Raw genomic sequence first — 25,894 nt, forward strand, 5'->3', positions numbered from 1 at the left:
GCTTTTTCAAATAGTTGCCAGAAACCCATTGTTTTGGCGATGAGACTCTTTAGGTCCTTCCTACCCACAAAATCAACACTAGATAACAGGCAGTCAACCCAGAATTCGTGGGCGTAAGGGGGAAGTCATAGTAGCCTCTCATGACTCAAATCGCCGAGTCTGAGTGCTTGGCTAATGATAAAAGAGTCTCGCTAGTTACTAGGCACCGGAGACAAGACAGGGCAATTTCTGTTTGGACTTTGGGAGGCAACAGAAAAGAACCATGTTTACTGAGGAGGTATCTACTTGGTCAGTTGTCGAATCACCTTACTCCCTCTCTACGAGCCTAGGGTAATCAATCTCAAGTTCTGGAAGTAAAGTAGAAAAATGTTCTTGTCTGCTTTGTCTCTCTTCGTTCAGCGTTTTGCAGAGGTGAAGGGATTTCTGATGGAGCTTTATACACTATCCGAGAACCCGTGATCGTTGTGAAAAACAGTAGCCACAAACTTCATACCGCTTCATGAAACGAAGAGAACTTCAGAAACCCTATAATCCTCTTACGATTACTTTTCTTAACATCCGATTGCTACTCTCTGATTCATTTAATGATAGTTTGATATCCGGTTCACATGTTAGCAGTGAAGTTCAACGTCACCACTCATCATTCCTTATGCTCCTGCCAGAACCCCCGGCAGCCCATTAACAGTTGACACCGAGTCCTCCACACGTTTTTTGTTTTTAGAGTTTTTTTTTATTTTTTAGAATCCTGGTGTTGGAAACGACAAACCATTAAGAATGATCTGTGTTGAAAGAGAGAAGGTTAAAGGACTGTGAAGATATGCTATAATGGAATGACTGGTGACAACATAAACAGGAGTAAGTGTTTCATAGAAAAAGGCATATCTCACAAAACTACTCCACTCAACTGCCTATCCTTTGCTTAAGGGTATCACTGCGCGAGGAACTACAAAGACGAAAGCCCAATCAAAAGTTGATCCTTCTTATCCCGTCTCTAGGCTTCGAGAGGAGCCCGAGCATCGACCGGAGCATTTTACTGTAATAAATAGACCAAATCGAACATAACGTTTCTTATCCAACCTACCTACCTAGGTAGAATCTATCATGACGAACGCGAGCAAAACAAAATAACATACAACACCAGGTATTCGCTGGTCGTCACCGACCCAACTACTAATCCGGCCCTCACTGGCTTATCTATGGGAGAGCGGACGGGATCCCGAGTTCTCCAGTGGGTATGGTCGTATGTGACATATCTGCACAATTTAGTCAACTATATAGCAAAATTGAAAGTTGTTCTTTTTGTTCCAATGAACCTGTATACAGTGCAGCCCGCTACGGCTCCTAGATCAACCGAGACCATGCCAAGCCCTGCGCCGAAAACTATAATATTATAGGTTACTTGGTAACGCGTATGTGAACCGGCCATGTCGTGTATGAGTGAAGTCCTCGAGGTATCACTTGGCGGCGCAGAGCGGATATGGGCAAAACGAGACATGGCGATTTGCGGGAGCTATATATGAACGCCTGATGCTCCCTTTGACTTAAAGTCAGTTTCCGTTTCACGAAAGTAAAGGGAGAATGCGAGTGGGCGGCGGCCAACGGCATGAGACGAGATCATGCGTGGTGTTGCGGCCCGAGAACGGACCCGACGGCACTCTCGGGGTCTCATGTATGGGGGATACAACGAGCCGTCTGCAGGTATCGGCCCAAGACGGATGACGATTAGTACCAATCTTGACGATGACGTTGTCAGACTGTTCTTGGCCACTGGGCCGTGCATGGTCTTGAGGCTGTGTCGCATCATCATCAAGTGCACATCAATCAAGGGCGAAGCACGTACTCTGAGTAACGGATAGTGCGAACCAGTCCGCAACAACACAACAGCCAAGGTCGGAATTGCACACCCAAGGCGAGTTCCGAAAGCAATTCATATTCAAGGGCCAAAATGCTATGTCAAGTAGGGTGCTCCTGGCACTAGAATGGAAGATATTCCGATAGGATTCAGGGTTCAATAATAAGAGAGGCAGTTTCTCGGGGTGAGGCGTGCGCATCAGACGAGGGCATCAGGCATAGTATTTGTTTTGCGGTCACTCTTCAGCCTCTCGACGCTGACGCGTCAGATCTGTCTTGCTATTGAGAAGTATCAAACAAAGCTGGGACGGGGACTGACAATCTAGCAAGACGTCTGTGTGAAACACAATCAGGATCCGGGGGAGACGAGACGAAGAGGGTTTGCCTGAACAGACGGACAGGGAATAAGCAAATTGACAAAAGCATAGATGCTTCGCATCAAGAATGAGGCGCCGGCCGTTTGGATCGTAGGGGGTTGGGGGAACAGCAAATTTGGAACTGGCAAAGGCGAGAAGCAATCGACGGCGTGAAGAGGCGCCGTTGGTGTTCTAGTTTCCGGAAGAGCCCGTGGAGGCATTGCTACAAACGTGTTGCTTATTGTGGCTTGGCAGGAGAGCCGCTTTTTTGAGAGAGACGCGAGACGGTTGAACATGCTCCGGGCGCCAGCCACCGGACACAGAAACTATCGACGTTGGCAACTAGGATAGCGGATGGACAGTTTGCGAAGGCGGGAATGGCGTTTGTCCAGGAGACAAAGGGGGAAAGAGGACATTGCTGCGGCTAAAGAGAATGCAACGGATGGCGTAGTGAACAAGGGGGCTAGCGATGGACAGAAGGAGACCCGGGGGCTGGCCTTCTCCAACGTTTGGTGAATGGGTTTCGAGAGGCGTCGATACTCAAAGAAAACTTGTCTCATGACATGGAGACATGCAGTCAAATCAAACGAATGGCCTCAACCAGGAGATAAAGAAGCGAGGAGGCATGCCTACCAGGCGCGTCAGGCTAGAAGCAATAGGCGAGGTGACATAGCTGGACGAGCGCGGTAATATTGCTTAGCCAGGGTCCTGGGGGCCGGCCCCCGGTCTGAAGAAACATAACAGGCCAAAGTGGTTGTGAAAGTACCGGTACCTTGGGTAGAAAGCATTGTCGTTTGTCGAGGGAAGCTGGATTGGATTGAATAAAGTCAGCTATTGGCATGGCTTCTCGGCAGATGCCGCACAGGCATAAGATGAGCACAAGCATTGCGAAGCTGAAGCACGTCGCAGTCCCTTAACATGCTTCGAAGTCCAGAGTGATGTGGACACGGGGTGACAGGGTGACGGGTAGGTAGGCCAATATGCCGGTGCTCGGTCTTGGTGTTGCTGGGGCTCGGGCTGATGTCGATGCAGATGCAGATGCGCAATGTATCCGATGCTTCTGACGATGCCGGTCAGGAGCTGATTCGAATGAAGATCAATCCGGCAAAGAGGAGCCATGCAAGGCCAAGAATAGGCCAACACGACGATGGACTGAGCGGGGGTCGTCGCTGATCGTTCGTGACCTGAAACCAGCTGGGTCGATGTTGTAGATTCCATTTCATAAGCAACTCTGAAAAGGCACAGGAGAGAAGAGACATGGGGAGGGTGATTCTGATGATGCAAGGTGCAATACTCGTATTGGGTGCATACACGGACAGACAGAACCTCGGATTCGCTGTGTGAACTTGCAGACTGGAAGCGGGCAATGGGAGGGGGATTGGGAAGCAAGCGGGCGACAACTCATCCCGGGCTACCGCTGAACCGGGGGACGTCAAGGGACACATAATACCTAGCAATAGGTCAGGATGACGGCGAGCGAGCAGCGGAGACGACGGGATGTTGGCTGGGGTTACCCGTGTCGTGTTCCCAGCGATGCGTGCGCGTCAACTCGGGGCCCGTCGAACGGGCTGTGCCTAGTGCGGCGTAGCGAATCAAGGCGAAGTGAGAGGGAAGTAGATATCGACAAGGTATGGGTATTAATGTATCGGCAGGCTCGCAGCAGGTTGAGGCAGGTCATTTAAGGTGAGGGGAGAACAACAAGGTACGGAGCACGGATATGGATATTCTGTGCAGAGTACGGATACTAATATGTACCACGTAAGGGAGACGGGAGGTTTCGGTATCAGCGGGGGTAGATGGAGACCGAGGCTGATGAGGATACGGGCGGCGGCTGGATTATCCATGCATATTAGTGAGGGAGTGCACTGTACTGCACTGTACTGCACTGCATTCCTGAGAGCACCTGGAGTACGAATACACTACGTCCATAAGCAGCTGTTGGGGTGTTCATAACTATGACCACTTGGAGACACCTGCCCGTTAGGGACCAGCCCGATGTCCGTGCCCCCCTCTTTGCCGTTCCCTCCGCTGCCATGATCGCTGTAGCCGCTCGGCACAGCAGGAAAATGAAGACGTGGGCTGGGATGGCGAGAGAAACAGAGGAGAAGGAGGGGGAAGCCGCCACATGACCTCCTCCTCGAGGTAAAAGGTGATGGCGTCTGTGACTGCAATTGCTTAATCGGGCCCCGGTGCCAAACCCAGCAAGCCATTTGGATTTATCCCCTCATGGGAGAGAAGGGGGAATGCAACAAGGGATTTGGCCCGAGTGATGGTGTATCGGGTTGAAATTACTGCGCAATCCGAAATGAATCAAACCAAATTGCTCGGGGGCAAGCAAGACTTGAGACGCTTTCGTCCCATTGCCATAGCTCACTCGACCGTACCCTACATGGTAGGCATTCTCATCTCCAAGGCAGGCAGGCATTGATTATCGAAATGCACGCTGTAGTATAATACTTGGTGACCTGCCTACTCACTCGCATTCGTTCACATGAGGCGAAGCTGCAATCGCCATGGCCCTCTGTCATCGCAACATGCGCGGATCAGGATCAGGTTAGGGTTATCGGTAGAAGACTTGACGAGAACAAATGGACGGATGGACTTTTGACATTTGGGTTTTTGATTGACTTGTGGCTGTGAAGGCGCGCAAAGGGGGCGGATGCGAATCACGAAAGGTTGGGTCGTCATCTCAGCGGCCTTGGTCTGCCCACTTCCAGCTCACCAGCCCCCCACCCCGGCCCTCAGCATTTTGCGAAAGAACATCCGCACTGCACTACACCAAGTGCCTATTCGCAGTGTGGTATAGGTTGTCAGTAGTCAAGTAGTCTAGGCCCACAGCTGTGTTGAGTCCTGGCCAGGCGCACCCGATTGAGCCGACAGCGATCCCCACTACGAGATCATCATCCACGCGACAGGCCCGAAGTTGTTGCAGCAGCAGCTTTCTTTCTTGCCTTAGCGTCCCGACCGACCGACCAATGGCCCTGGGGAACATGTGCATTCCACTCGTCGCTGGCAGGCGTTACGTCGCGCGTCACTCGCCTGCCGCCTGCCGCCTGCCACTTGCCACCTGCCTCCTCACTCGTCCACTCGTCACTCCTCTGTGCTACGGATGCCATGTACATGCCCAAGTGCCATCTAGTGTACACTAGGGTACGCAGTCTGGTGGTGGTGGTATACGCAGTAACCGGCAACCGACCTCCCCTTGGTTCGGTGCGCAATTGCTGACTGTGTCCCGTCCATACATCCTTTGAGGCAAACAGAATTAGTAGCCGCCAGGGAAACTCAATGGCAATTTGCATAGTAGCTTACTGAGAACCTCAAACCTTGCACAACTAAAAGAGACATGGGTATTGTCCAGAAAGGGACTTGGCTGAGGTCCAGAATGGCAGCAGTAGTGTGCCGTGGTACAGTGACTTGCCTGTTTGCCATCAGTCAGTCATGGGGCCAAAAGAGAGAAAGGCATCAAGGTTACGAGCCTTTCGGGCCCGTCCCAGCGATTGCACCGCCCCCACCCCTGTCCAGCGCACCAGTTCTTGTCCTAGACCCACCACGCAACAGTCCCAGTCCCACGATCTCACGCCTGTCCAGTCCGGTCCCGCCCCGCCCAGTCCTTCCAGCGCCTTGCCTGTCTGCCCATCCATCCGTCCAGTCTCCCACCCATCCCCAAAATGTGAGGTCAAGTTCGGTGTTCGACATCTGGTCCCTGTCACGCTCGACCCCGTCCAATGCCACCCATGTCATCCACCCAGCTCCAGTCCTGGTCCTGGCCCTGGCCCTGGTCCGCTCTTCTTGGTCCCCAGTCTTTCGCTGCCCATCCTATTCTCTCTCTGGCTGGGCCCTTTTTTCGGTTTGCCGCCGCCGCTCTGCATACCTGCTTCCATTGCTCACTCGGCCTCCTGCCGCCGCTGCCAAAAGACTCAAAGCCTTGGGTGCTCCGCTGCTCGGCTTCTACCAGTTATCTCCCGTCTTCTCCTCTCCTCTTCCTTCCTATCTTGACTACCCTCACCTCCAACCCCCCCCTCCCTCGAACCGAGACCTGGCACGCCATTTCTACGAGTAGGAATTTCCCAGCTACGCCTAATCTCCTGCCTCGTCACGAAATCTTGCAACCCTCATACGAACGAACGACCAAGCCCATCGCCGCGCCGAACACCATCAAACACAGGAAGGGAAGCAGTGTTTCGACCTTGTTAGCATCGCCATGTCGTCGTGCTACGTCTAAGGCCCCAACGCTCCGTTCCGGCTGCTCTTGTCCCCATCCAATTTGATTGTTGACAGCAATCAATTGGCGTTTGATACCCGACATTCCACTGCCCCAATAGCTTGTGAGCTGCTGTCACGCCTCGCATCCGCCGTTGGATTCCTCGCAGGCGCTGCTAGCTCTTGCCAACACACTGTCTCAACGTCAAACAATCCAAACTACACCAGTCCACACTTGTCAGCTACTGTCTTGGGTCCTCGGCGGCCTGTCGACTTCAGAAGGGAATGGATTCGTATGTCTCGTCCCTCAATAAACAGCCCATACTCTCTTCTCCATCTCCTCCCTCTCTAGTGCTTGGGAAACCTTGGATCTGCAAAGCCATTACACATTGCACACTCCGCCGTCAAATGGCCGTTACTAACCTTGCCTGGCACAGTTTTATCGCGGTCGCTGGCTGGACACAGCATACCAGTCCCCAATCTGGCAGCAGACCTTTTGGACATTTTAGATCTCTCTCCTCCATAGCTCGATCACCATCTCCCAGCCCAAAGGCTACGAGAACAACGACCAAAGCACCGTCCGTCGCCGATCTTCCCATAATGTCTTCTTCAGTCGCCTCGTCGCCGTCACTGCGGCCTACGACCATATCACCCCCAGACGATGACGGTGAACTCAGCACTCTACCTGATCCGCGCAGCCGGGCCATGAGTCCCGCAAGCGAAGGCGACAACGCTCATCATCCCGAGCTGAACGATGAAGTTGCCACTCTGAGCGCAAAGTTGATCAATGCAATCAACCACCAGACAACCCTCGATGACACGCTTTCTGCAACACGACAAGAGCTGGAAAGAGCACGCGAGAAGATCAAGCATTTGGAAGAACAGAACGAGTCGCAAAGAGAAGTGCTTGCCGGCGATATCTGGATTCGTCGGAAGACGGCCGAAGATGAAAAAAAGACTATTTTATTTCGCGTTACGCAGGAGAAGAAGCTGCGGGAGGATATCGAAAAGGAGAAGAAGAAGATAGAGCAAGAGCTGGAGAACTTGACCACTGCCTTGTTCGAGGAGGCCAACAACATGGTCATCTCGGCCAAAGAGGAGGCACGGCTTGAACAGGAAGTCCTACAACGGAAAAACGATAACCTGAGGTCGCAGTTGGGCGATATGGAGGCCCTGCTAACCTCTCAACAACAGCAACTAGCAGACCTCAAGCATGTTATGGAGCAAATGGACCTTGAAAGAGAGGATGCCACAACCGGAACTGCTCCCTCGTCGCCCGGCTTCAGCAAGCTCGACACCAAAGACGACGATCGCTCCGAGGGCATCGTCGCTGCACCTCTTGTGGACCCGACCTCGCCTACGTACCCTACGAGTCTTACTCATCTCATACAGCCGGTTCTTAGAACCGACCTAGGCGCATATGAAGACTTTGTTAACCTTACACGCTTTTCCCGGAACCGCGCCGGAAGCCGCGTCTCGTCCGGCTCCCTCACAGGTTTAAGTGGAATCGGCCTTGGAATGGGCGGGAGCACTTCCAGTGCCCATCCCTCCAACGCCTCGACTGCCTCTTTATCCACAGCCGGAACACCCGCAACATCGTCACCACAGACGCCGAACACTCCTGCCTCGGTCTCGAGTACAGCCTCTACTAATTTGGGCCCACCTCCGCCAGCCCTGAAGGAGACGAAGTTCTTCAAGCGTGTCTTGGCTGAGGATGTCGAACCAACGCTGCGGCTAGACATTGCTCCCGGGCTTTCTTGGCTCGCGCGGCGAAGTGTTTTGAATGCAATGAGTGACGGCTCGATCGTGGTGGAGCCGATTCCTGCCAATGCGCCATTTGCATCACTGGTCAAGCCGCAGTTCTATCCCTGCTCCTTATGTGGCGAATCGCGCAAGGATGAGGACCATTTGCGAACCTACCGATTCCGAACCAGCGAGTCCGAGTCGGCACAACGTTATCCCCTTTGCAGATATTGCTTGGGACGCGTGAGATCTACCTGCGATTTCCTCAACTTTTTACGCATTGTGAAAGACGGCCATTGGCGCGCGGACGACGAAGGTGCCGAGAAGGCTGCTTGGGAGGAAAGTGTTCGCTTGCGCGAGCAAATGTTCTGGTCTCGCATTGGTGGCGGTGTTGTTCCGACTGGTCATCATCATATGACTGCCTCGGACAAGATCCCTCGCATCAGCCATGAGAGCGAGCCTGAAGATATCGAAGCAGAACCAGAGGCGGCGGCGGTCGAAGAACATTCCAGCGAGTACGCTACCCCCTCTGAGGAGACGCCAACACCCGTGGGCGGGGGAGGTCCTGTCTCCCGACCAGAGACGCCGTGCCCGAGCAATCGGAACTCGACGCAATCTTTGTCCCCTGAAAAAAGTGGCACTGCAGAGAAAGATGAGGAAAAAAGACTCTCAATTAGCATTCCGAACACTCGGGAACAATTGCCTATTATTACATCTTCGGAGTAACGATCCGTAAAAAGGCCGATCCTGGTGGTTTAAGCGTGCCAACAGCGCGACTTATCATAGCGACCAGGCCTCGATTTTGACACCACTTACACAAATAATTTTGATACTGTATTAATTACGCCGTATGCCCCAATGCTGGAAAGCTGGGGCTACTAATGATGGCCAACTGGGAACGGGTGGGCGAGTGGGGGGGGAGGGATGGGGATAAAGGTATGCGAGCCTAGGATGGGCTGAGAGGCATATATCACTTTATTCTTGGAACTGGCATTGGCGTTTTGGAGATCAAAAAGGGTGTCCATTACAGGGACCAGCAACAATTACCATCAGGAGGAAACAGGGCATTTGCTAGACAAGCAGGAGCGGGAACGGAGGAACACGGGTACTAGATCGTACTGCACTACTATTAATGGCAAAGATGATGAAGCCTTGACCTTCGGGGTGATCCATTCGTGGGCCTTCATGCAAACGAACTGCCATGTTTGCTCCTTTAGTCGTGGTTTATCCCAATCATTTGCCTGTTCACGGTCTGGGGGAAGGATGCGTGTCATCATCTCAGAAGCCCTGGTAGACGCCAACAGCCTGTCAGAAGCCCTGGTAGACGCCAACAGCCTGCGAAATCACCCTTGACGTGGCGGAGAAGGATATCGTGCAGAAGATACTTTACGCAACCTGGTCAGGCGGGTAGAGCACTTGAGAGGCCCGTCCCTTTCTTCACACCCCGAGCAGCCTCCCTACGGCCGTTCTTGTATTACGGGCAGGAAGTAGTCGGTGCTCCTAACGAAGGCCAAGCCCGATCATTGTCACAGGAGCACGCAGGTTGAGGAGTTGGAGATAGATTGTCCCGATTTGAGAAAGCTGGAACTACACGCATGCGTCTTTCGAAACCACCTCGCCGAGCGTTTATATCGGTAGTCATGACTTGGTTTGGTTTTGCAAACAACAAATGAGATCTTTGGATTCTGTGGCTGTCCCACCTCCCCCTCCTGTCCTGCTGCTCCAGTCCAAAAAAAGGAACTTGCTAGAAATCACAACACATGGCTTTCCACTACAACCATGGACCGGTATACACTACCTTCGACATCGCCTCGCTTCAACCCCTTGTCTGGGTTCCATATGCTCATCGACAACGAGGGTTCGTCTCTAGCACAAGGCAGCTGGTGTACGGAGACAGACCATGACAGTTGATCCACTCCAGGAACATATAGCTATGCCATTGCTGTCTCATAAAGGTCCAACTCACACCTATAGCTCCTCCTGGACAGGAGCCTCCTTGTCACCTTTGCTTGCAGGCTCGGCCTTCTTCTGCTCGGCCTCCTTCTGCTCGGCCTCCTTCTTCTCGGCCTCCTTCTTCTCGGCCTCCTTCTTCTCGGCCTCCTTCTTCTCGGCCTCCTTCTTCTCGGCCTCCTTCTTCTCGGCCTCCTTCTGCTCGGCCTCCTTCTTCTCGGCCGCCTGCTTCTCGGCCGCCTGCTTCTCGGCCTCCTTCTGCTCGGCCTCCTTGTCGCCTTGGCTGCTCTCGGCGACCTTGGATGCGACCGAGTCGTGGCCCTGGACATCAGGGTGAGGCAGGACAATGTTGCTGTCTTGCTCTTGCTGCCATCCGCCTTCGGGTACCTGTACTTCATTCCCATTTGCGTCGACGACGCGCGTCCTCGTCTCATATTTGGTCTTAAATTCAACCTTACCCTCCAAGGCCTTGACTTGTTCCTCATTAAGAAGATTGCCGTCTTGGTCTCGGTACTCAACCCGCTCCTCGCGGGAGAGGACCTTTTGGCCAGGGGCGCCCGAGACAGCAGCCTCATCCAGCTGCTCCTTTGGGGTATCAACGATGGGAATTTGACCCACTTCACCGCCAATGGGGGCGACGGGGGCCTGAGACTTAGTCGGTGTGGGAGTGGCCGCGGCAGAAGTACGAGTAAGCAACTCCTTGTACTGGGAATACTGTGATTAACAATGTTAGCATTAATGCACGGCATTCACGTATTCTAATAACGCTTTGCCGAATCTCGTCTCATTTGGCTATGAATCTTTCCCGACATGACTGCGGCTTAACCAAAAGCGCATCGCTTGGTACAGACCCTTACAGTCCCCTCTCCGGCATCCCTCTTTCCGGTACAAAAGCAGTGGTTTTACTTACGTCATCATAGAAGGAATTGCAGTCGAAGTCCCATGTGTTGACAACCTTGACTCGGTTACATTCGGCCTTGGTCCAAGGGTTGCCGTAGGCCAAAGGAGAGAACAGCGCGAAAACAACAACAGTGAGGGCGAGGATCGCTACTGCGCTGGCTCGGTTGATAATGGGGTTGTTCCGGATACCAGCAAGCGAGACTCGAGCAGTGGCAAAGTCGAAGGTTGAGCAGAACGCAATAACTGCGAAGTATAGAGCTGGGAAGTAGTGATGCAAGAACAGTTGACGGTCCATCAGATAGAACGGGAAGTAGTGGAAAGCCCAGCCTAACACCGCAGTACCGATCTCGTAGTCGAACCGCTTGAAGGTAGTGTTGGCATAGTCGTTGCAGTTGCGTTGCCAGCGGAGAGTCGCAATGCCCTTGAAGAGAACGTAGATGACAACGGCGAGGGTAGAGCTCCACCACACTATGGGGTTACCCATCAGGTAGATTTGGCGGTGGTCCCTGCCCCAGAAGTTGATCCCGCGCCGAAGGACCGGCCAAGAGTCAGGGCGAGAGTCCCAGGCGTGAGATTCGACCAAACCAGCGTTCGTCTTCCACATAACTTTCTGCAACTCCCAAAACTTGCCAAAAAAGCCGGGATGGCGGTAGTTGACCTTCTCAACGTTCTCGCCGACTAACTGGGGGTGCTCATTGTACTCGACATACCACAAGCTGTTGGGAAGCGTACCTCCTCTTGCGCAGGTAACCTCCTGTTGCTCAGAAGCCCAATCGGGAAGCTTCACCTTGTGGGAGAAGAGAACACAACCAGTCATGACGTGAACCAGTCTGAACTTGGTCTCGATTGTGCGAAGACGCTCCTTGGAGGCGGAGCTAAGCGACTTCTTTTTGACGATTTCGATCTTGAACAAATCATTGGCATCGCCCTCGAAGCCTTCATAGCCATAGGCAGACACCTCATTCTGCCAGTCGGCCTCCGTCACAGGAGGTCGGACGTCGTGAGAGTGAAGGCGGCGGAACGTGGGCGTGTGGTATAGACGAACGACATCGCCGTCCTTGATGAAGACAGGCTCGGGGAGGTTGTCCCAGGCTTGGGTTCCATTGATTTGCTCACCGTTGATGCCCAGGGGTTGGGTCTGGTTCTCAAGAAGCCATAGGTTGTTCTCATCCTTGTGGGGATACAGGGTGATTTGCTGTTGCTTGCTGCCGGTGGGGTACATGAGAGGGTGAGAGTGGAGGTAGCCGCCCTGCGTGTTTACATGTCTGATGCTGACCCGGCTGCCAAAGGCGACGTCAGCCGCAACATCCTGCATGCCTTTGGAGTTGAGGGTAGACTGGAACTCGGAGCTCATGAAGCCATCGCCGTCGCCAGGGTTGACCAGGCAGAGGAAGTGGATGGCGAACATGGCCATGTAAAAGCCAAGGGGGATGATGATCAGGCAGAAGGCACGAGCCATGAAGTGCTTGGCCCAGATGCGCGGAGTAACGTTCCTGGTGTCTCCAAGAAGAACCCAGAGCTGGACCAGAGTCAAGCTTCCAACCCAGGCAATGGTAAACAGCCCAACCCACTTAATACTGACAGTCGTGCCCAATCCCAGACCAGTCAGGACCAGCCAGAACCACCAGCTCAGTTGAAAGGCCTTCTCGGGACCCTGCTCATGCTGGTTCGTGAAGGATTGGAAGGAGAGAGCGGTAAATGCAGTCGCGACCATAAGAGGGGAATCAAGGAGGATAAGACGGGCTTGGGTAAGGAGGCCATTCTCTAAATTGTCTGTAAGTGAGGGTTCCAAAGCATTAAAAAAAGACATAGGTTCGTCATACCAAAGATGATGAGGCTGGACCCCAGCAGAGCAGTTGTGGTACGACATCCGGTAGTCTTCAGAGTCAAAAACATGAGAGGGGCTAGAAGGATGCCGCAGATGGCAGGGAACAGGCGCATGGCGACGTAGGGAACGCCAGGCTCAAGGTAGTCCTTGCCAATCTCCTTGAAGTCAAAGTCGCCGTTGAATCCAGCCAACCAGCCAGTCAAGGCAATTAGCATCTTGGCCAGGGGAGGGTGTACGTCCATGAAGAATTTGCCCTTGATGTATTTCGAAGCGAAGCCACCGAAGCTGGAGGAGACAAGGTTAGAGGAGGTGTGCAGCTGGAGGGAGTTATGAACCTGTGGACTTACTGGACCTCATCAAAAACGACGCTGGTGGGTTGATAGATGCGGAACAGGCGTACAGCAGCAGCGAGCACGGTTAGGACCAGCATGATCTGGTAGTCGGACGCGGGCAGAAGGAAGACGTCGTTGTCCTCAACGCCATCGGATTTGTAGCTTGATTCACGCTTGACGGAGGATTTACCATTGGCTCCGTTGGCACCATTGGCCCCGTTGGCACCGTGAGTTCCGTTGGCACCGTTGGCTGACTTCTCGAGTGTGGGCTCCGGAGAGCGAACGGGTTTGGTGGCACCCATCGTAGACGAGGTATCGGATCGTGGGCAGTCAGAAGGGTAGGTAGTGTGGTTAGAATAGACGAGGGCCTCGTTCTCTCAAGGCCAACAGCGACAACAATTGGCGACGGCGCTGTCGACGACGATGGTGGAGAGGTCGGCACCTAGCAAGGCGAAGGGGAAATGGCAAGGTTTTCTCGCCTCGGTCGTGTCGCAGGAAGGTGGAAAGGGGATCAAAGAGAGTCGAGAAGAAAACACGGGCATTAAAAAGCCGTCATGAGGCAAAATAGGTTGACGGGCGACCTTGATGAATGCCCTCAATAGAAAAGGAGGATATGTTTGAGGAAGAGGAAGCAGGGGGGAAAAAGAGGTCAGGACAGTCCGGTCTGGTAGCGGAAAGTTTGGCCGCGGAAGCTGATGACAGCTGGGGAGGCCAGGCTGGAAGGGAGTAAGGGGGTCAGGGTCGAAGTTGTAGCTTAAGTGGCCTCATCCCATGTGGTTTTACTGTAGTAATTGGTCGAAGCTAGGGCCTACCTAGGACCTGCCTAGCTCCTCCAGTGCCCCCCCTGAGTCCATCCACGCCCCTTCCCTACCCACGATTCCCCATGGCTGCCACCCCCCAGAACGAGCAAACGGGCTCTCAGTGGACTGCAGGTGAGCTGCAGAGGACAACTGTGGGCACCATCGGGCGCAATGTGTCTAAAATAACCCTGCTCTGTCCAGTCTCCAGGGACGCGAATATTGGGCCACCCCCCACAGATCACTGGGCCGCTGGGGTTTTCTTCCGACCCGAGGGAAGGCTTCCATACTGGTAGCAAGAGGCACTTTACGCGGTTTAAGGCGGCGCTGCGACGGCGTCCGTTTGCATGTGGCAGCGGCAGCCCCCAAGCCACAATGCTCTTCTTCTATACGCATAGTTTGGACTGGACACTGCAGATCCTCTTGGTCAGGCAGGCATCCCGTTGGAACAAATGGTTTTTGAGCTGATGTTACCTGGTCTTAGCTCCTGCATAGGAGAATATCCGTGCTCTCTTTAGCGCCAAAGTGGACGGCGGGAAGACACTCATGAACGTGCTGTGGCTGCCATTGTTCTCCGCGCCCAGGCCTCTTCTGTCAGTGACACCCAATTTGTCCCGTCCTCCAGTTTCTCGACTGGATCCATCCATATCCACTACCATTGGGCGGTGGCCTGTGCGTCGAAATAATGCGGCTGAAAAATGACGGCTTACGCAAGGCAACTTACCTTACACAAGAACACTTTGGCCTCGCTTGCATACTTTAGTCCGTACTGTGTATTTTGCTGCAGGTCTAGAAAACCAGCATCCGAGCGTGGCTGGTGTGTCAACAGACACAGAAAATGAACTGTCCGATAACGCCGTCCCATATCTCGCCAACGCAGTCTTGTAGGACATTGGGAATGGAACCGCAACGGACTCCCTTCATTCATGAGCCTTAATTATCCACTTGCCCACACTCCCTTGTCTCCCCTCCAATTATATCTGCTGCGACGCATCCCAAGCCCAGTGCCAAAATACTTCGATCCTAGCCAACTATCCGAGAGTTTGGCGAGTGAGAAATCAAAAGCATTAATACACGGTGAAGGGTAAAAGGACGCTGCAAAAAAAGAGAAAAAAAAGGGGAAGAAATAGGAGAACGCAGTCTCAGAAGAGAGAAGACTGGAAACGTGTAATTTCATGCAGAGCCATGCACCGACAGAGCCTTGGAGGTTACCAATTCCAAGCCTGGAGCTGTGCCATTGGTACACTCAACTAGTAAGAAACCTTTGGATTTGATCCATTAAAACCCATATAGTCTGAAGATGACTTGGTCAGACTCTTAGGCTCATGTGTCGACTTGGACCGTGCGTCATGTCTACGATGTTCGATGCTCGCAATGCAAGGCCTGCTGACTAAGGCACCCGCCAGCCAGTTTGGGTGCCGCCTTGGCGTCTCCGAAAAAGTCAACGAAGGCAAGAGAGCATTGTTCGTTCCGACGTCTCGCAAAGCTCCACGCGCCGCATTCCCACGACATCAACTGACTGCGCGCGCTTTCCATCCAACATGGCTTCAGCTGCGACCAATGGCGATGCCGCCGCCGCACTCGATGAGCTCAAGCCTCCCACCGGCGTCGTTTTGCCTCCCCGCGAAATCCGTAACGTTCTCGAGAAGACAGCAGGCTATGTCGCGCGAAACGGCCTGATTTTCGAGGACAGAATCCGCGAAAAGGAACGCTCCAACCCCAAATTCAGCTTTTTAAACAATGCCGACGCCTACCATGCCTTTTATCAATGGCGACTCGATGAGATCAAGGCCGGCCGTGGCACTGCCATTGCTGCTGGTCGCGCCAACGAAGCTACGCCTGCCGAGCAGAAGCCTAAGGGCCCACCCAAACCTCCCGACTTCCAGTTCTCCGCTCGTATGCCTCGAATCAACCAGAAGGATCTCGAAGTAATTCGCTTGACTGCCCTGTTCGTTGCCAAGAACGGCCGCCAGTTCATGACCCAGCTTGCCCAGCGCGAGGCCGGCAATCCCCAGTTCCAGTTCCTCATTCCCAACCACACATTCCACAATTTTTTTCAACACCAGGTCGATCAGTACACGGCATTATTGAGGGCTAGCGGACTTGGTGGCGAAGGGGGCAAGTTGGAGCAGGAGCGCATTGTCCATCTTCAGCAAAACGTCGATGATAAGTATCACGTCTTGAGCCGCGCGAAGCAACGCGCCGAATACTCGAAATTCCAGGAAGTTGAGAAGCAGAAGAAGGAAGAAGAGGACGAGAAGAAGAAGCTTGAGTTCGCACGCATCGACTGGAACGATTTTGTTGTTGTTGAGACGATTGTATTCACCGATGCCGACGAACATGCGAACCTGCCACCGCCAACAAACCTTTCCGAGTTACAATACGCGTCACTCGAGGAACGAAACAAGGCGTCGATAACTAACCTCCGCATCGAAGAAGCTATGCCGACCGACGAAGAATCGAACTACAACGCCTACCCTCAGGCATCCCACACACTACCAGTCCACACAGGATATGCGCCTCAGCAGTCGTACCAGGCACAAGCACCGGCACTCAACCAATCATACCAGAATGGCCCGCCGCAGCGTTCAGCGGAAGAAGAGGAGGAAGAGCGCAGGATCCAGGAGAGAACAGAAGCACGTGCTCGAGAGCAGCAAGCGCGTGCTGAGGCGCGGGGCGGTTCGGCCCCGATGAAGATCAAAGAGAATTACGTGCCGAGGGCACTTCAGCGCGCTGCCAACAAGCAGAGTATTCAGATGGCCCTGTGCCCGAACTGCAAGCAGCAAATTCCCATGGACGAGCTGCAAGATCATATGCGAAGTAGGCTACTTCCCCATTCCCCCAGATAACCGCCGTTGAAGGCTACTGACAATCTGTATAGTTGAGCTCTTGGACCCTCAATGGAAGGACCAAAAGGCGAAAGCAGAAGCAAGATATTCCACAACCAACTTGTCTACCGCGGATGTTGCGAACAACTTGAAGCGTCTGGCCAGTCAGCGAAGTGACGTCTTTGATGGCGTTACCGGCCAACCTATATCAGAAGAGGAAGTTGCCCGTCGGAAGAAGGCCACCATCCACAGTTTTGATGGGAATCCAGAGGGAAAGAGCCAGGCGCATATCAACCATCTGCACAACTTAAATGTCGAGGAGCAAATCCGCGCCATTCACCAGAGATTTGCGGATAAGAAGTAAGGTGTCATAAGCGAACAACGATACCGTGCGGATGGAATGACCAGCAAAACACCCGACGCCAACGTCTGATGGGGCACACACGAAATTGACCATCTCTTCAGCCCTGGGCTGCTCAATGGCGTTGAATAACAAGTCGCCCAGCCTGGTCGAGGACCGCGGCGGGGACTTGTGTGTGTGTGTGTGTGTGTGTGTATGCATGGATACAGGCTCGGCCTGGAGGTGAGAATTTGGCGTTTACTGTTTGCTTGAATTCAGAGGACTTATTCAATGCTCCAGCATTTCTGATTCGGTTCACGGGGTCATTTGCCGCAAGTGGCATGATCCGGAGGGCGGGTGCCTGGAGTCACAAAAGGCCACCGTCTATGGAAACTGGGCATAGCGCATCCTGGATGGTACTAAATGGCATACTGTAGTCAATTACTGTATTTGTATGCTGGCGTATGCGAGTTGAATACGCTGCGGAAATGAAGATTAAGATCAGTCAGAGGGCGGTCTACGATGAACAACCCCGAGAAAATGGGGGGTTTGATGTGTGGATGGGATAAGCGCATTAAACCCCAAGCAATAACACATAATTCTGTTCCAAGGCCCAAGTCTATTGCAATTCTAACATCTGCAGCATCGAGGCAGCGATTAAAGAGTAAGTCCCCGCTAGTGTTGCTGCTGTTACTCACCGGCCCAAGGTTTACTGACATAAACGAATAATCGTAAAGCTCACATCACAGACAGTTAGGTGCAATTGCGTTCAGCTCGGATTGATTCCAGAAGTATTGCTGGCACCCCACTTGCTCAATCGGGCACCGGTGCCGATCCTGTCGCAAAGGCCCGCCCCCCCCTCTACAACTGGTGCATCGGCTCAGCCTCTGTTGTCCTGCCTTGTAATCATCAGCCAGTGGTTGCGGCTGCCGCCGGGTTGGCTGGTGATTGCTCCCCCGCAATTTACAGCTAAACAACTTGCATCCTCCGTCTTCTATTGCAATCGGCCGCCTTCGCACCATTCCCCCACCTCGACTTTTTACTCCAAGCAACCTCACCTTGTCCGCACCACACCACAGCGTCTTGACAACCGCGGGCCACACAAACTCCCAACCACATCACAAAGGAGGATCGAGGCATACGAAAAGAGGCGAGGAACAGAAGGGACGCCCCGAAATCGATATCGCGCGCCTACGACGACTACCGTTCGTGCGTCGCCAATCGTGAATACACTTCGAATATTGGTCTCCCCCAAGAAGCCGTCAAAACGGATTCCGGAAACCAGAACGCCGCTCGCGCTACCGGCGCTGAGCCTACCTCTCCCACATCCCCGACCGGATCACAGGCGGGCAGCCAGGCCTCGCCACGTTTCCTGCGGCCCATCATGCAGGCAATGCCAGATAACCGACAGCAGTCGTTTGACGAGATCTACGGTCCGCCCGAAAACTTTCTCGAGATCGAGGTGAGCAGCTTGCCGCGGCAGCCTTTCCGCTCTCCCGCCTTTTCTCATATCCCACTGGCCGCGTTGCCGCCGCCGCCGCCTTCAATCTCTCATACGAAAGATACATTTTGTGATGCCGTTTCTGACCATCCAACCTCTAGGTTCGCAACCCCCGAACTCATGGCATGGGCCGTAGCATGTATACCGACTACGAGATCGTCTGTCGCACCAACATTCCAGCCTTCAAGCTCCGCGCCTCAAGCGTGCGCCGCCGCTACTCCGACTTTGAGTACTTCCGCGACATCCTTGAGCGTGAGAGCGCCCGCGTCACCATCCCGCCCTTGCCTGGAAAGGTCTTTACGAACCGTTTCAGTGACGACGTCATTGAGGGCCGCCGTGCCGGCCTCGAGAAATTCCTGCGCATTGTTGTCGGCCACCCGCTGCTTCAGACTGGCAGCAAGGTCCTAGCTGCGTTCGTGCAAGGTGGGTTACTGTATTCTATGCTACTGGGGGCAAGGGGGCGTACACGGCTGACACGACAGATGATTAGACCCCAACTGGGACCGCAATGCTTGGTGACTGAAGCTCCGCCTCAGCTTCGCCTCGTCGGTCTCGCGATCACCGAATAAACTGCGCAAACGGCCACCCAAGCATTACCGTGTCGACACGCAGCTGGATGGCTTAACGAAGGCCTCGAGGATGGAAGGAGGGTGATGAGGAAACGAAAACACAAGCAATATTTTTGAGTCGGCGTCTCTTATCAAATGACCACTTGGGTTGGGCAATGGAGGGTGGGATACGAGGTGCGATGGAATTGGTTGCTTGAGTTTCCGTATATCCTCTAGTGATGAGTTGCGTCTTTTGTCCGAGCTTGGTTTTTCCATATTCACTTTCCCATAGCTTTTGTTTTATTTCCACCGCGCCGAGCACGAAACTCCGCCCAGGCGGACAGCATCAGCGTTGCTTTTCTCCTCGAAGTGGGGGGGAGGTTGGCGTTCCAAAATCGAGAATCATGACCATTATCCTTTACTGCATCGGGCGACCTTGTAATGATAGACAATCCTCCCTTCTTCATTTGGAATGAAGTGGAGGCTGCTGTAAGTGAAGCCTGCAGAACTTGGTTCCTTGACCGGAATGCTGTGCGATTGGTTTGGTTGAGCAGACCATACGTGAAGGAAGTGAGTGTTCTCCTCCTCCTACTCGGCTGAGATGATGCCCGCCAATGCGACAAGAAAGCACAAAGATCTCGAAAGGCGGTTCGGAAGAATCAAATGCTCGTCGCAGTGGACAGAGCTGGGGTGGCCGGCCATCTCGGCGAACCTTCAGGCGGTTTGGTGGGAAGGTTCTTTCAGATTATGTCCCGGAACCCTATGGGAAATATGTGATTGTGAAAGGTGTGTGGTAAATATAGTCCTTCGGCTCGCTTCCCCGAGAACAGTTTGCTAGGGCGATCTTCTTTCTTTAGTATATACATTATAGTACACTGATACTTTCTGCCTCTCCTACGGAGAACAGCCTGGGCCACCTCTTCCGCGCCTTGTGTGTGGCTAAATTTGGGGGGGGGGGTTCTTCTTGTTTCTCTTTCGTGTTGTTACATGTCGCCTTCCCCGAACGCCATCTGATGCCCGTTCAAAATAAAAGCCCGCCACACAAGGGGCCCGTTTGGTTTCGGTTGCCTTGCCCTGAACCCAAGCCCTTATTTTTGAGAGCCTTTACAGCAAAAGTCTAGTGTCGCTCGCTCCGTATCTTACATTCCGGGCTATATGTTGCTTTTTAAAAAAAAAGAGGGTGCCTTTTTTTCAAGTTGCTTTTTCATGTCATCCATCTCAAGATGACGTCGAAAAAAATACTTGAGAAGGGAAGAGTTGTTGAGTTGTCGGTATGCAAGGACTCTTGGTAGGGTTTCCCGTCCGTTCATCCCAGCGCTCCGGTGATCGTCGATCATGCGTTCATATAGTACAAAATTTTTTACATCCCAAGAGATCTCGGTCGTTACCATTGATGGGCCGGATGTCGCGGAATAATCAAAAGTCGTCGTCGTAGTCGTCGGGACTGATGCCCGGCTCAATTACAAGCTCGCGCCGGTCTTGGAAGGGGTGCTGAAAAGTCGCAACATGCCCTCGTACATGCCGAACATGATGGCGGCGCTGGGCACCGTGCGCATGAGGTGAGGGGTGAGACCGCCGTAGAGGCCCATGAAGCCCTCCTCCACCCACACAAGGCGGAAGCACTGGAATAGACCCGTGTACTTGAGCTGTCCGTTGGCCAGGGGGGCCTGTCGTAGCCTCGTCCGCGCGACCTATTGTTTTGTTTCGTCATGTCAGCAGTCGTTCAACTTCAATGGTCGGCAGATAGATGGCTCTCGACATAACTCATACCTCATGAGGGTACGCCAGAATGGCAGCAACCAACTTGGCACCGCCTGCAGCACCGGCATTACCCATCCAGTCGATCGTCTGATCCCAGAACGTCTTCTGCCGGCCGCTCTGGATGATGCGCTCCTCCCTGCTCGCCAGCTTGTTCTTGATCTGCTCGTACAGCACCCACTGCAGCGTGCTCTCAGCGACACCCAGGTAACTCGCGCTCATACCCTTGTACAAGCCCGTGAAACCCTCGGTCCTCAGGACTTGCCGGATGCAGTCCCAGCTGTTACGATACTGCCTGTTGTGCGCGCCGCCCTTCTGCGCCGCCACGTTCTTGTCAAGCTGCAGCCGCGTCTTGACCAGCCAAATAGGGTTCGTCGCCGTGCTCGTCGTGATTCCCGCCACCACACCCGCCGCCAAGTGGACCCACGCGGCCTCCTGTCCGCCGTTGCCGTACTCGGCGATGAGGCGCTTGCCGTTGCCATAGGTGTAGAAGTTGATGCTCCTCGCGGGAATGACGCCAACGAGGTTCGGACCGAGGCCCTTGAAAAGTGCGCGAGGTCCTTCGATCTTGTAGACGGAGCCGAGGATCTGGAAAGTCTCCCTCAAGTGGAAGACGGCTGCTCTGAGGGGGCTCAGGGTGCCGACGGCCTGGGCGCGGGCTTGGTGGGAGGCGCGGAGTTGGGCTTGGTAGAAGTCGGATTGGAGGCGGGTCTTAAGGACGTCGAGGGGTGCTGTCAGTGTCGCGGCTGTCATTCCTCCTATGCTGCATTGCAGAAGATGAGTTAACACATTGCGCATGCAATTTTTCCCATTAAGGGGGTGGGGAGCTCTAGCCATACCCTCCGGCGACAAAATGCACCCATGACTTGGCGAATGGCGATTCCTTCTCAACCATGGCTGGGTTCTGTTTTGTGTCAGGGATCACATCGCCAGTCTCTCGAGATGTCGGATATGATGTTGTGTCTGGGGCACGGCGCGAGGCCGGCCGATTGTCTGTCGCAGACATGAATTCGGCGGATACGGGAGCAGAATGGGCCATCAGGCGAAGTGGCGACCGGAAAAGGACCAGCTGTTAATGCTAGTTGGAATTGGAGAAGATGGGGGGAAAGTCAATGTCTTTACGATATCGAACGTCGGAGACGGTAGGACGGTTTGCGTCGAAGGGTCAAGGTCGAGGGACAGTTACGTCGAGATCATGTCGGTGGAGGGTGGGTGAGGGAGCAGCTCGTCATGGATGATTGAGGAGCTGGGCAACTTTTTTTCTTCGATAAGTGAAAACGCGCCACGCCACGACCTCTCATATTTGATCTGTATCCACTTTACCCGGCTTGATGTGGACCGTGCTTCTCTTGTGGCTTTGGTGAACGTCCCCTACCATTGGTCATCAATTCCTTGCCCCCTGTCGTACCATGGTGTGCAGCCCTGTGTAAGCCAACCTGCATAGATATATCATGGACCCTGGAATAACTCTGCAGGGTACTTGCTTTGTTCAAAGGTGCGCCAAATGAGAGCTGAGTGCACACTCAGCAGGACAGACACTCAGATGAAACCAGATGGTGGGGTGAGATGTTGGTGAAGTTTATTGGATATAATTATGAGTATCTTTTTCTTGAACCGCACCTCACAATGCTGACATGTACGCACACACACTACACACTACACACTACACACTACACACACAGCACGCACACACTCCCTTTTGGGTTCTTCCCGTCTGTTCCGCTTTTACAAGCCTATGTGCTGCCAGATTGATTCATATATTCTTTTTCTGACACGTTCACCTGCCACGACCAGTCGGCTATCGTCCAGTCATATTGCTAGCGGGCGTTATACTGGCATCTCGAGCATCAGCCGCTGCCGTTGCTGCCGACGCCATGTGGCTTAGCATCAAATGATCCCTCTTGAGACTGGGGAGCTGCTCTCCCCGGTGCGGTTCTGGCATCCAGGGTTTGGGATTAGGAGGTGGTTCGTGTTCCACGTCCATAAAACTGCTCGTTCTGCTGCGAGACCCGGGGTCTAGAGGGGACCGCTGGCGGTGGTCTTGTTGGCCTCTGCTGGCCGGTCGGGATATGTCCCCTTGCATAAAACCGGCTGCTGGTGGCGGCTCGCTGGGCCGACCATCGTCTTGAGTGGGATCGTACCGTAACGTCCTCACGGGCACTGGGTGTACCGGGCTCGGCTCGACGTGCGCCTCATCGGCACTGCTGCTCGCCTCGCGGTTGAGCCAGGAAATCTCTTCCTCGGTGATGGTTTTCCACCCGCACTTGGCATGTTTCTTTGTGCAACCCTGACAGGCCGTCAAGTGTTTGATGCACGGCGACTTGAGCCTACGACAGCGGTCGCATGGCGGCCATATCTGATCTCCCTTGTTCAACTTTTCTATCCTTGCCGTGATGATGCCCCTGTGCGCCGACGAGGGGTCGTGAGACGAATCTCGTTGTGGTATCGCGAGCGCCTGCGCTGCAGGCGGGCGGTTCTGTAAAGGAAGAGAATGCGGGTGAGGGTTAGTCGCGGGCGGCGTGTGTTGGCCTGTTGAATGGGCAGGCTCGAGGCCAGCGCTGGACGGGACCCGGGGAGGGTAGGTTTGGGGAGACGAGAGAAACTGTTGAAGCAGGTCGGTATGCAGGTCGTAGCCGGAGCCATGCGTGACATGGCCCCGGGAGTGGTTGACGGATTGAAAGGCAGATCCGCTCCCCTGCTGACTGGGGGGGTGGCGCGAATTGATGCCGGCTCTTCGGCCGCTCAAATGATAATTTAGCTGTCGTGCCCTCTTGGCGATTTCATCGGCCTTCTTGATGAGGACCTGCAGTCGCTGTTCCACGATTTCCAGTGTCGCCACTTCGGCCGTCTCGTCCTCCTCCAGAGGCGCGGTGGACACGCTGGAAAACCTGTCCAAAGCGCCGTTCATGATGAGGCGCCAGTCGTCCTCCAGAATTTGAACTTGCAGTCCGTTTAGGTAGAACTGGCAAGTGCGCTCGCCGTCATGGCCTGTCGTTAGGACGAACTTTTCAGGGTTTGTCTTTGCGAAGGTAACAATGTCCAGCCAGCTCACAGGCGCCGCACCATAGGCGGGCGGTGGATTGGTGATGATGGGGCCCTCGAAGGCGCCCTCCATAGCCTTCAGCAGACGAGGGCCGGTCAGCTTGGCGCCCAGGTTGGCCGCGAGACTCTCGTGCCTATTGAGAACCCCTATCATTGACGGTTGAGCTTGACGGCGCATTTACACAGGGTGGAGGAGGGGCGGAGAGGGGACTGTACCTTCATATTGATTCAATAGGCCAAGCACGTCGGAAAATGTGTCAGGCTCTCCCTGGATGAGTCTGAGTTTGCCGGCGTTGGCTTTAGACAGGTAGTTGATGATTGACGAATTGCCTTGGAGTTGACAATTAGTACTTATTCAAGGAAGGTGAGGTGCAGTGCGAGCGGGTGCGGCGCGGCGCGGCGGATGGGGTAGAGTTCCATGGCAGAATGAATTAAGCATTGCCAAGGGACTCGGAACTCGCGCGATGCAGACGGAAAGACTGAGGGTAAGGAAACAAGTGCGAGCGGCGCTGCAGGCAGGCCGGGGCGAGGGATCAATGGCGAGTCTAACCTCGATTGCCTCCGGGCTCGACAAGATGCAGTTGATGGATGAGATCGACGGCTCATGTTTCCGCTTGTCTTGTTGTTGGAGATTCGGCATGGATCACACACACTGGCGCACCGCACATACCTGACTGAGGCGGAGGAGGCTGGGGAATGCGATCAGAATGAGCTGGCTGTGTGCCGCCGTCGTCTGCGTCCCGTTTCCGTTTATGGGGCTCTTGGGAATCCTGGGCATGCGCCATGGCGAGAATGTCACCGGCGAGATGGGAATGGTCTCACAAGGGCAAGCTGCTTTGTTGCGGCCCTTCCCCCGTCAAGAAGAGTGAACAAGCAAAGTCGATGCGTGAGATGGTTGGGGGGAGAAGGCTGTGAAGGCTGAGAAGCCTCGGGTTGTAATAAGGGGAATCTGGAATCTGGAGTTTAGTTAGTTCATGGCGAAGCGGCACCTTAAGAGGTGGCGTCCAGACAGGCCAGACCAGGCAAGGAATGCCTCAGGTAACGGGGGGTGAGTTGGAGCTTGACTGGAGCAAGCCTCAAACGAAAGAGGAACGAGAGAGTAGTTCATGGAGGGGAAGCGACAAGGCCGCAGAGCCAAGAAAGACGGGGGGAGAGGGGGGGAGGAGGGTTGGAATTAAGAGGAGGGATGGGATTTGTACGGGGGACGGGGCCGGGGCGGGGGACATGGGAGCAACAACTCACAGATGGAAAATAGTGGAAAAGGGCCGGGAGTGAGAGAATAAGAGCGAGGAACACGGGGAGGAGGAGGGAGGAGGAGAGAGAGAGCGGACAGCGGGCGCAGGCAGAAGGCAAGCAACGGCGAATTGTCCAATGGCAGGGGCCAACAGGTGCCGCGTTCCCACCGAAAAGCCCCAGATTTGTGTGAATGTCGGTAAGGTACGAGAGTGAGGGAGGCCAAGTGAGTTAAGAAGGCGACGGAACGGGAGTTTAAGCGTGAGTTTGACGGGACGGTGAGGTGAGTGTGGACTCTGGGAAATGCAGTGCAGTGCAGCAAGGGCGGAGGAGTTCCACTAAACGGCTGGGGCCGGGGGTGGGAGGGGACCCGGCGTCCTCTTTTCGTTTGTCGGGAGGGAGGGAGCCTAAAAAGCTTGGACTAACGGAGCCCGAGGCAGGCGACGGGAGACACTTTGGCCAGAGGGAGCTCAGAAGCCGAGTCTGGGCCTGAGCTTGAATGAGGACAGGAGGTGTGGGGGAGCCAGGTGGAGTGGAATTGGCAATGACAACGGCCTCGGGAGCTGTAACGGCCTACGCGATGCGAGCATAAGGTAGACTGAGGTGAGGAAGTGGGATGCGGTGATGATGCATGGGTGGACTGGGATGCTTAGTATGGATGCAGCCCAGTCAGTACCACCAACACTG

At 54.1% G+C, this 25,894-nt stretch overlaps 6 protein-coding genes across 6 annotated transcripts; 3 read left to right on the top strand and 3 right to left on the bottom strand.

Annotated features, from left to right (window-relative positions):
• Positions 1 to 7,007: 7,007 nt before the first annotated feature.
• EsH8_VIII_000823 (uncharacterized protein) lies at positions 7,008 to 8,876 on the top strand (the record flags this gene model as incomplete). Its single annotated transcript, XM_083269865.1, has 1 exon — positions 7,008 to 8,876. The coding sequence occupies one exon, from the start codon at positions 7,008 to 7,010 to the stop codon at positions 8,874 to 8,876; it is 1,869 nt and encodes a 622-aa protein (XP_083129633.1).
• A 1,242-nt stretch (positions 8,877 to 10,118) lies between these two features.
• On the bottom strand, positions 10,119 to 13,462 carry EsH8_VIII_000824 (dolichyl-phosphate-mannose-protein mannosyltransferase PMT1; the record flags this gene model as incomplete). Its single annotated transcript, XM_083269866.1, has 4 exons — positions 10,119 to 10,814; positions 11,011 to 12,764; positions 12,824 to 13,113; positions 13,176 to 13,462. 4 exons carry the CDS (start codon positions 13,460 to 13,462, stop codon positions 10,119 to 10,121), a joined length of 3,027 nt encoding a protein of 1,008 aa, XP_083129634.1.
• A 2,036-nt stretch (positions 13,463 to 15,498) lies between these two features.
• Positions 15,499 to 17,149, top strand: EsH8_VIII_000825 (Pre-mRNA splicing factor PRP21 like protein-domain-containing protein; the record flags this gene model as incomplete). The annotated part of the gene is made up of 2 exons (XM_083269867.1): positions 15,499 to 16,777; positions 16,839 to 17,149. 2 exons carry the CDS (start codon positions 15,499 to 15,501, stop codon positions 17,147 to 17,149), a joined length of 1,590 nt encoding a protein of 529 aa, XP_083129635.1.
• Positions 17,150 to 18,509: 1,360 nt separating this feature from the next.
• On the top strand, positions 18,510 to 19,145 carry EsH8_VIII_000826 (Phox homologous domain-containing protein; the record flags this gene model as incomplete). The annotated part of the gene is made up of 3 exons (XM_083269868.1): positions 18,510 to 18,587; positions 18,728 to 19,049; positions 19,117 to 19,145. 3 exons carry the CDS (start codon positions 18,510 to 18,512, stop codon positions 19,143 to 19,145), a joined length of 429 nt encoding a protein of 142 aa, XP_083129636.1.
• A 1,489-nt stretch (positions 19,146 to 20,634) lies between these two features.
• Positions 20,635 to 21,827, bottom strand: EsH8_VIII_000827 (mitochondrial carrier domain-containing protein; the record flags this gene model as incomplete). The annotated part of the gene is made up of 3 exons (XM_083269869.1): positions 20,635 to 20,865; positions 20,945 to 21,695; positions 21,772 to 21,827. The coding sequence occupies 3 exons, from the start codon at positions 21,825 to 21,827 to the stop codon at positions 20,635 to 20,637; spliced, it is 1,038 nt and encodes a 345-aa protein (XP_083129637.1).
• A 903-nt stretch (positions 21,828 to 22,730) lies between these two features.
• Positions 22,731 to 24,759, bottom strand: EsH8_VIII_000828 (uncharacterized protein; the record flags this gene model as incomplete). Its single annotated transcript, XM_083269870.1, has 3 exons — positions 22,731 to 24,121; positions 24,191 to 24,304; positions 24,645 to 24,759. 3 exons carry the CDS (start codon positions 24,757 to 24,759, stop codon positions 22,731 to 22,733), a joined length of 1,620 nt encoding a protein of 539 aa, XP_083129638.1.
• Positions 24,760 to 25,894: the final 1,135 nt, after the last annotated feature.

Source organism: Colletotrichum jinshuiense, chromosome 8 (assembly GCF_051148585.1).
Source record: "Colletotrichum jinshuiense chromosome 8, complete sequence".
NCBI classification, from domain to species: domain Eukaryota; kingdom Fungi; phylum Ascomycota; class Sordariomycetes; order Glomerellales; family Glomerellaceae; genus Colletotrichum; species Colletotrichum jinshuiense.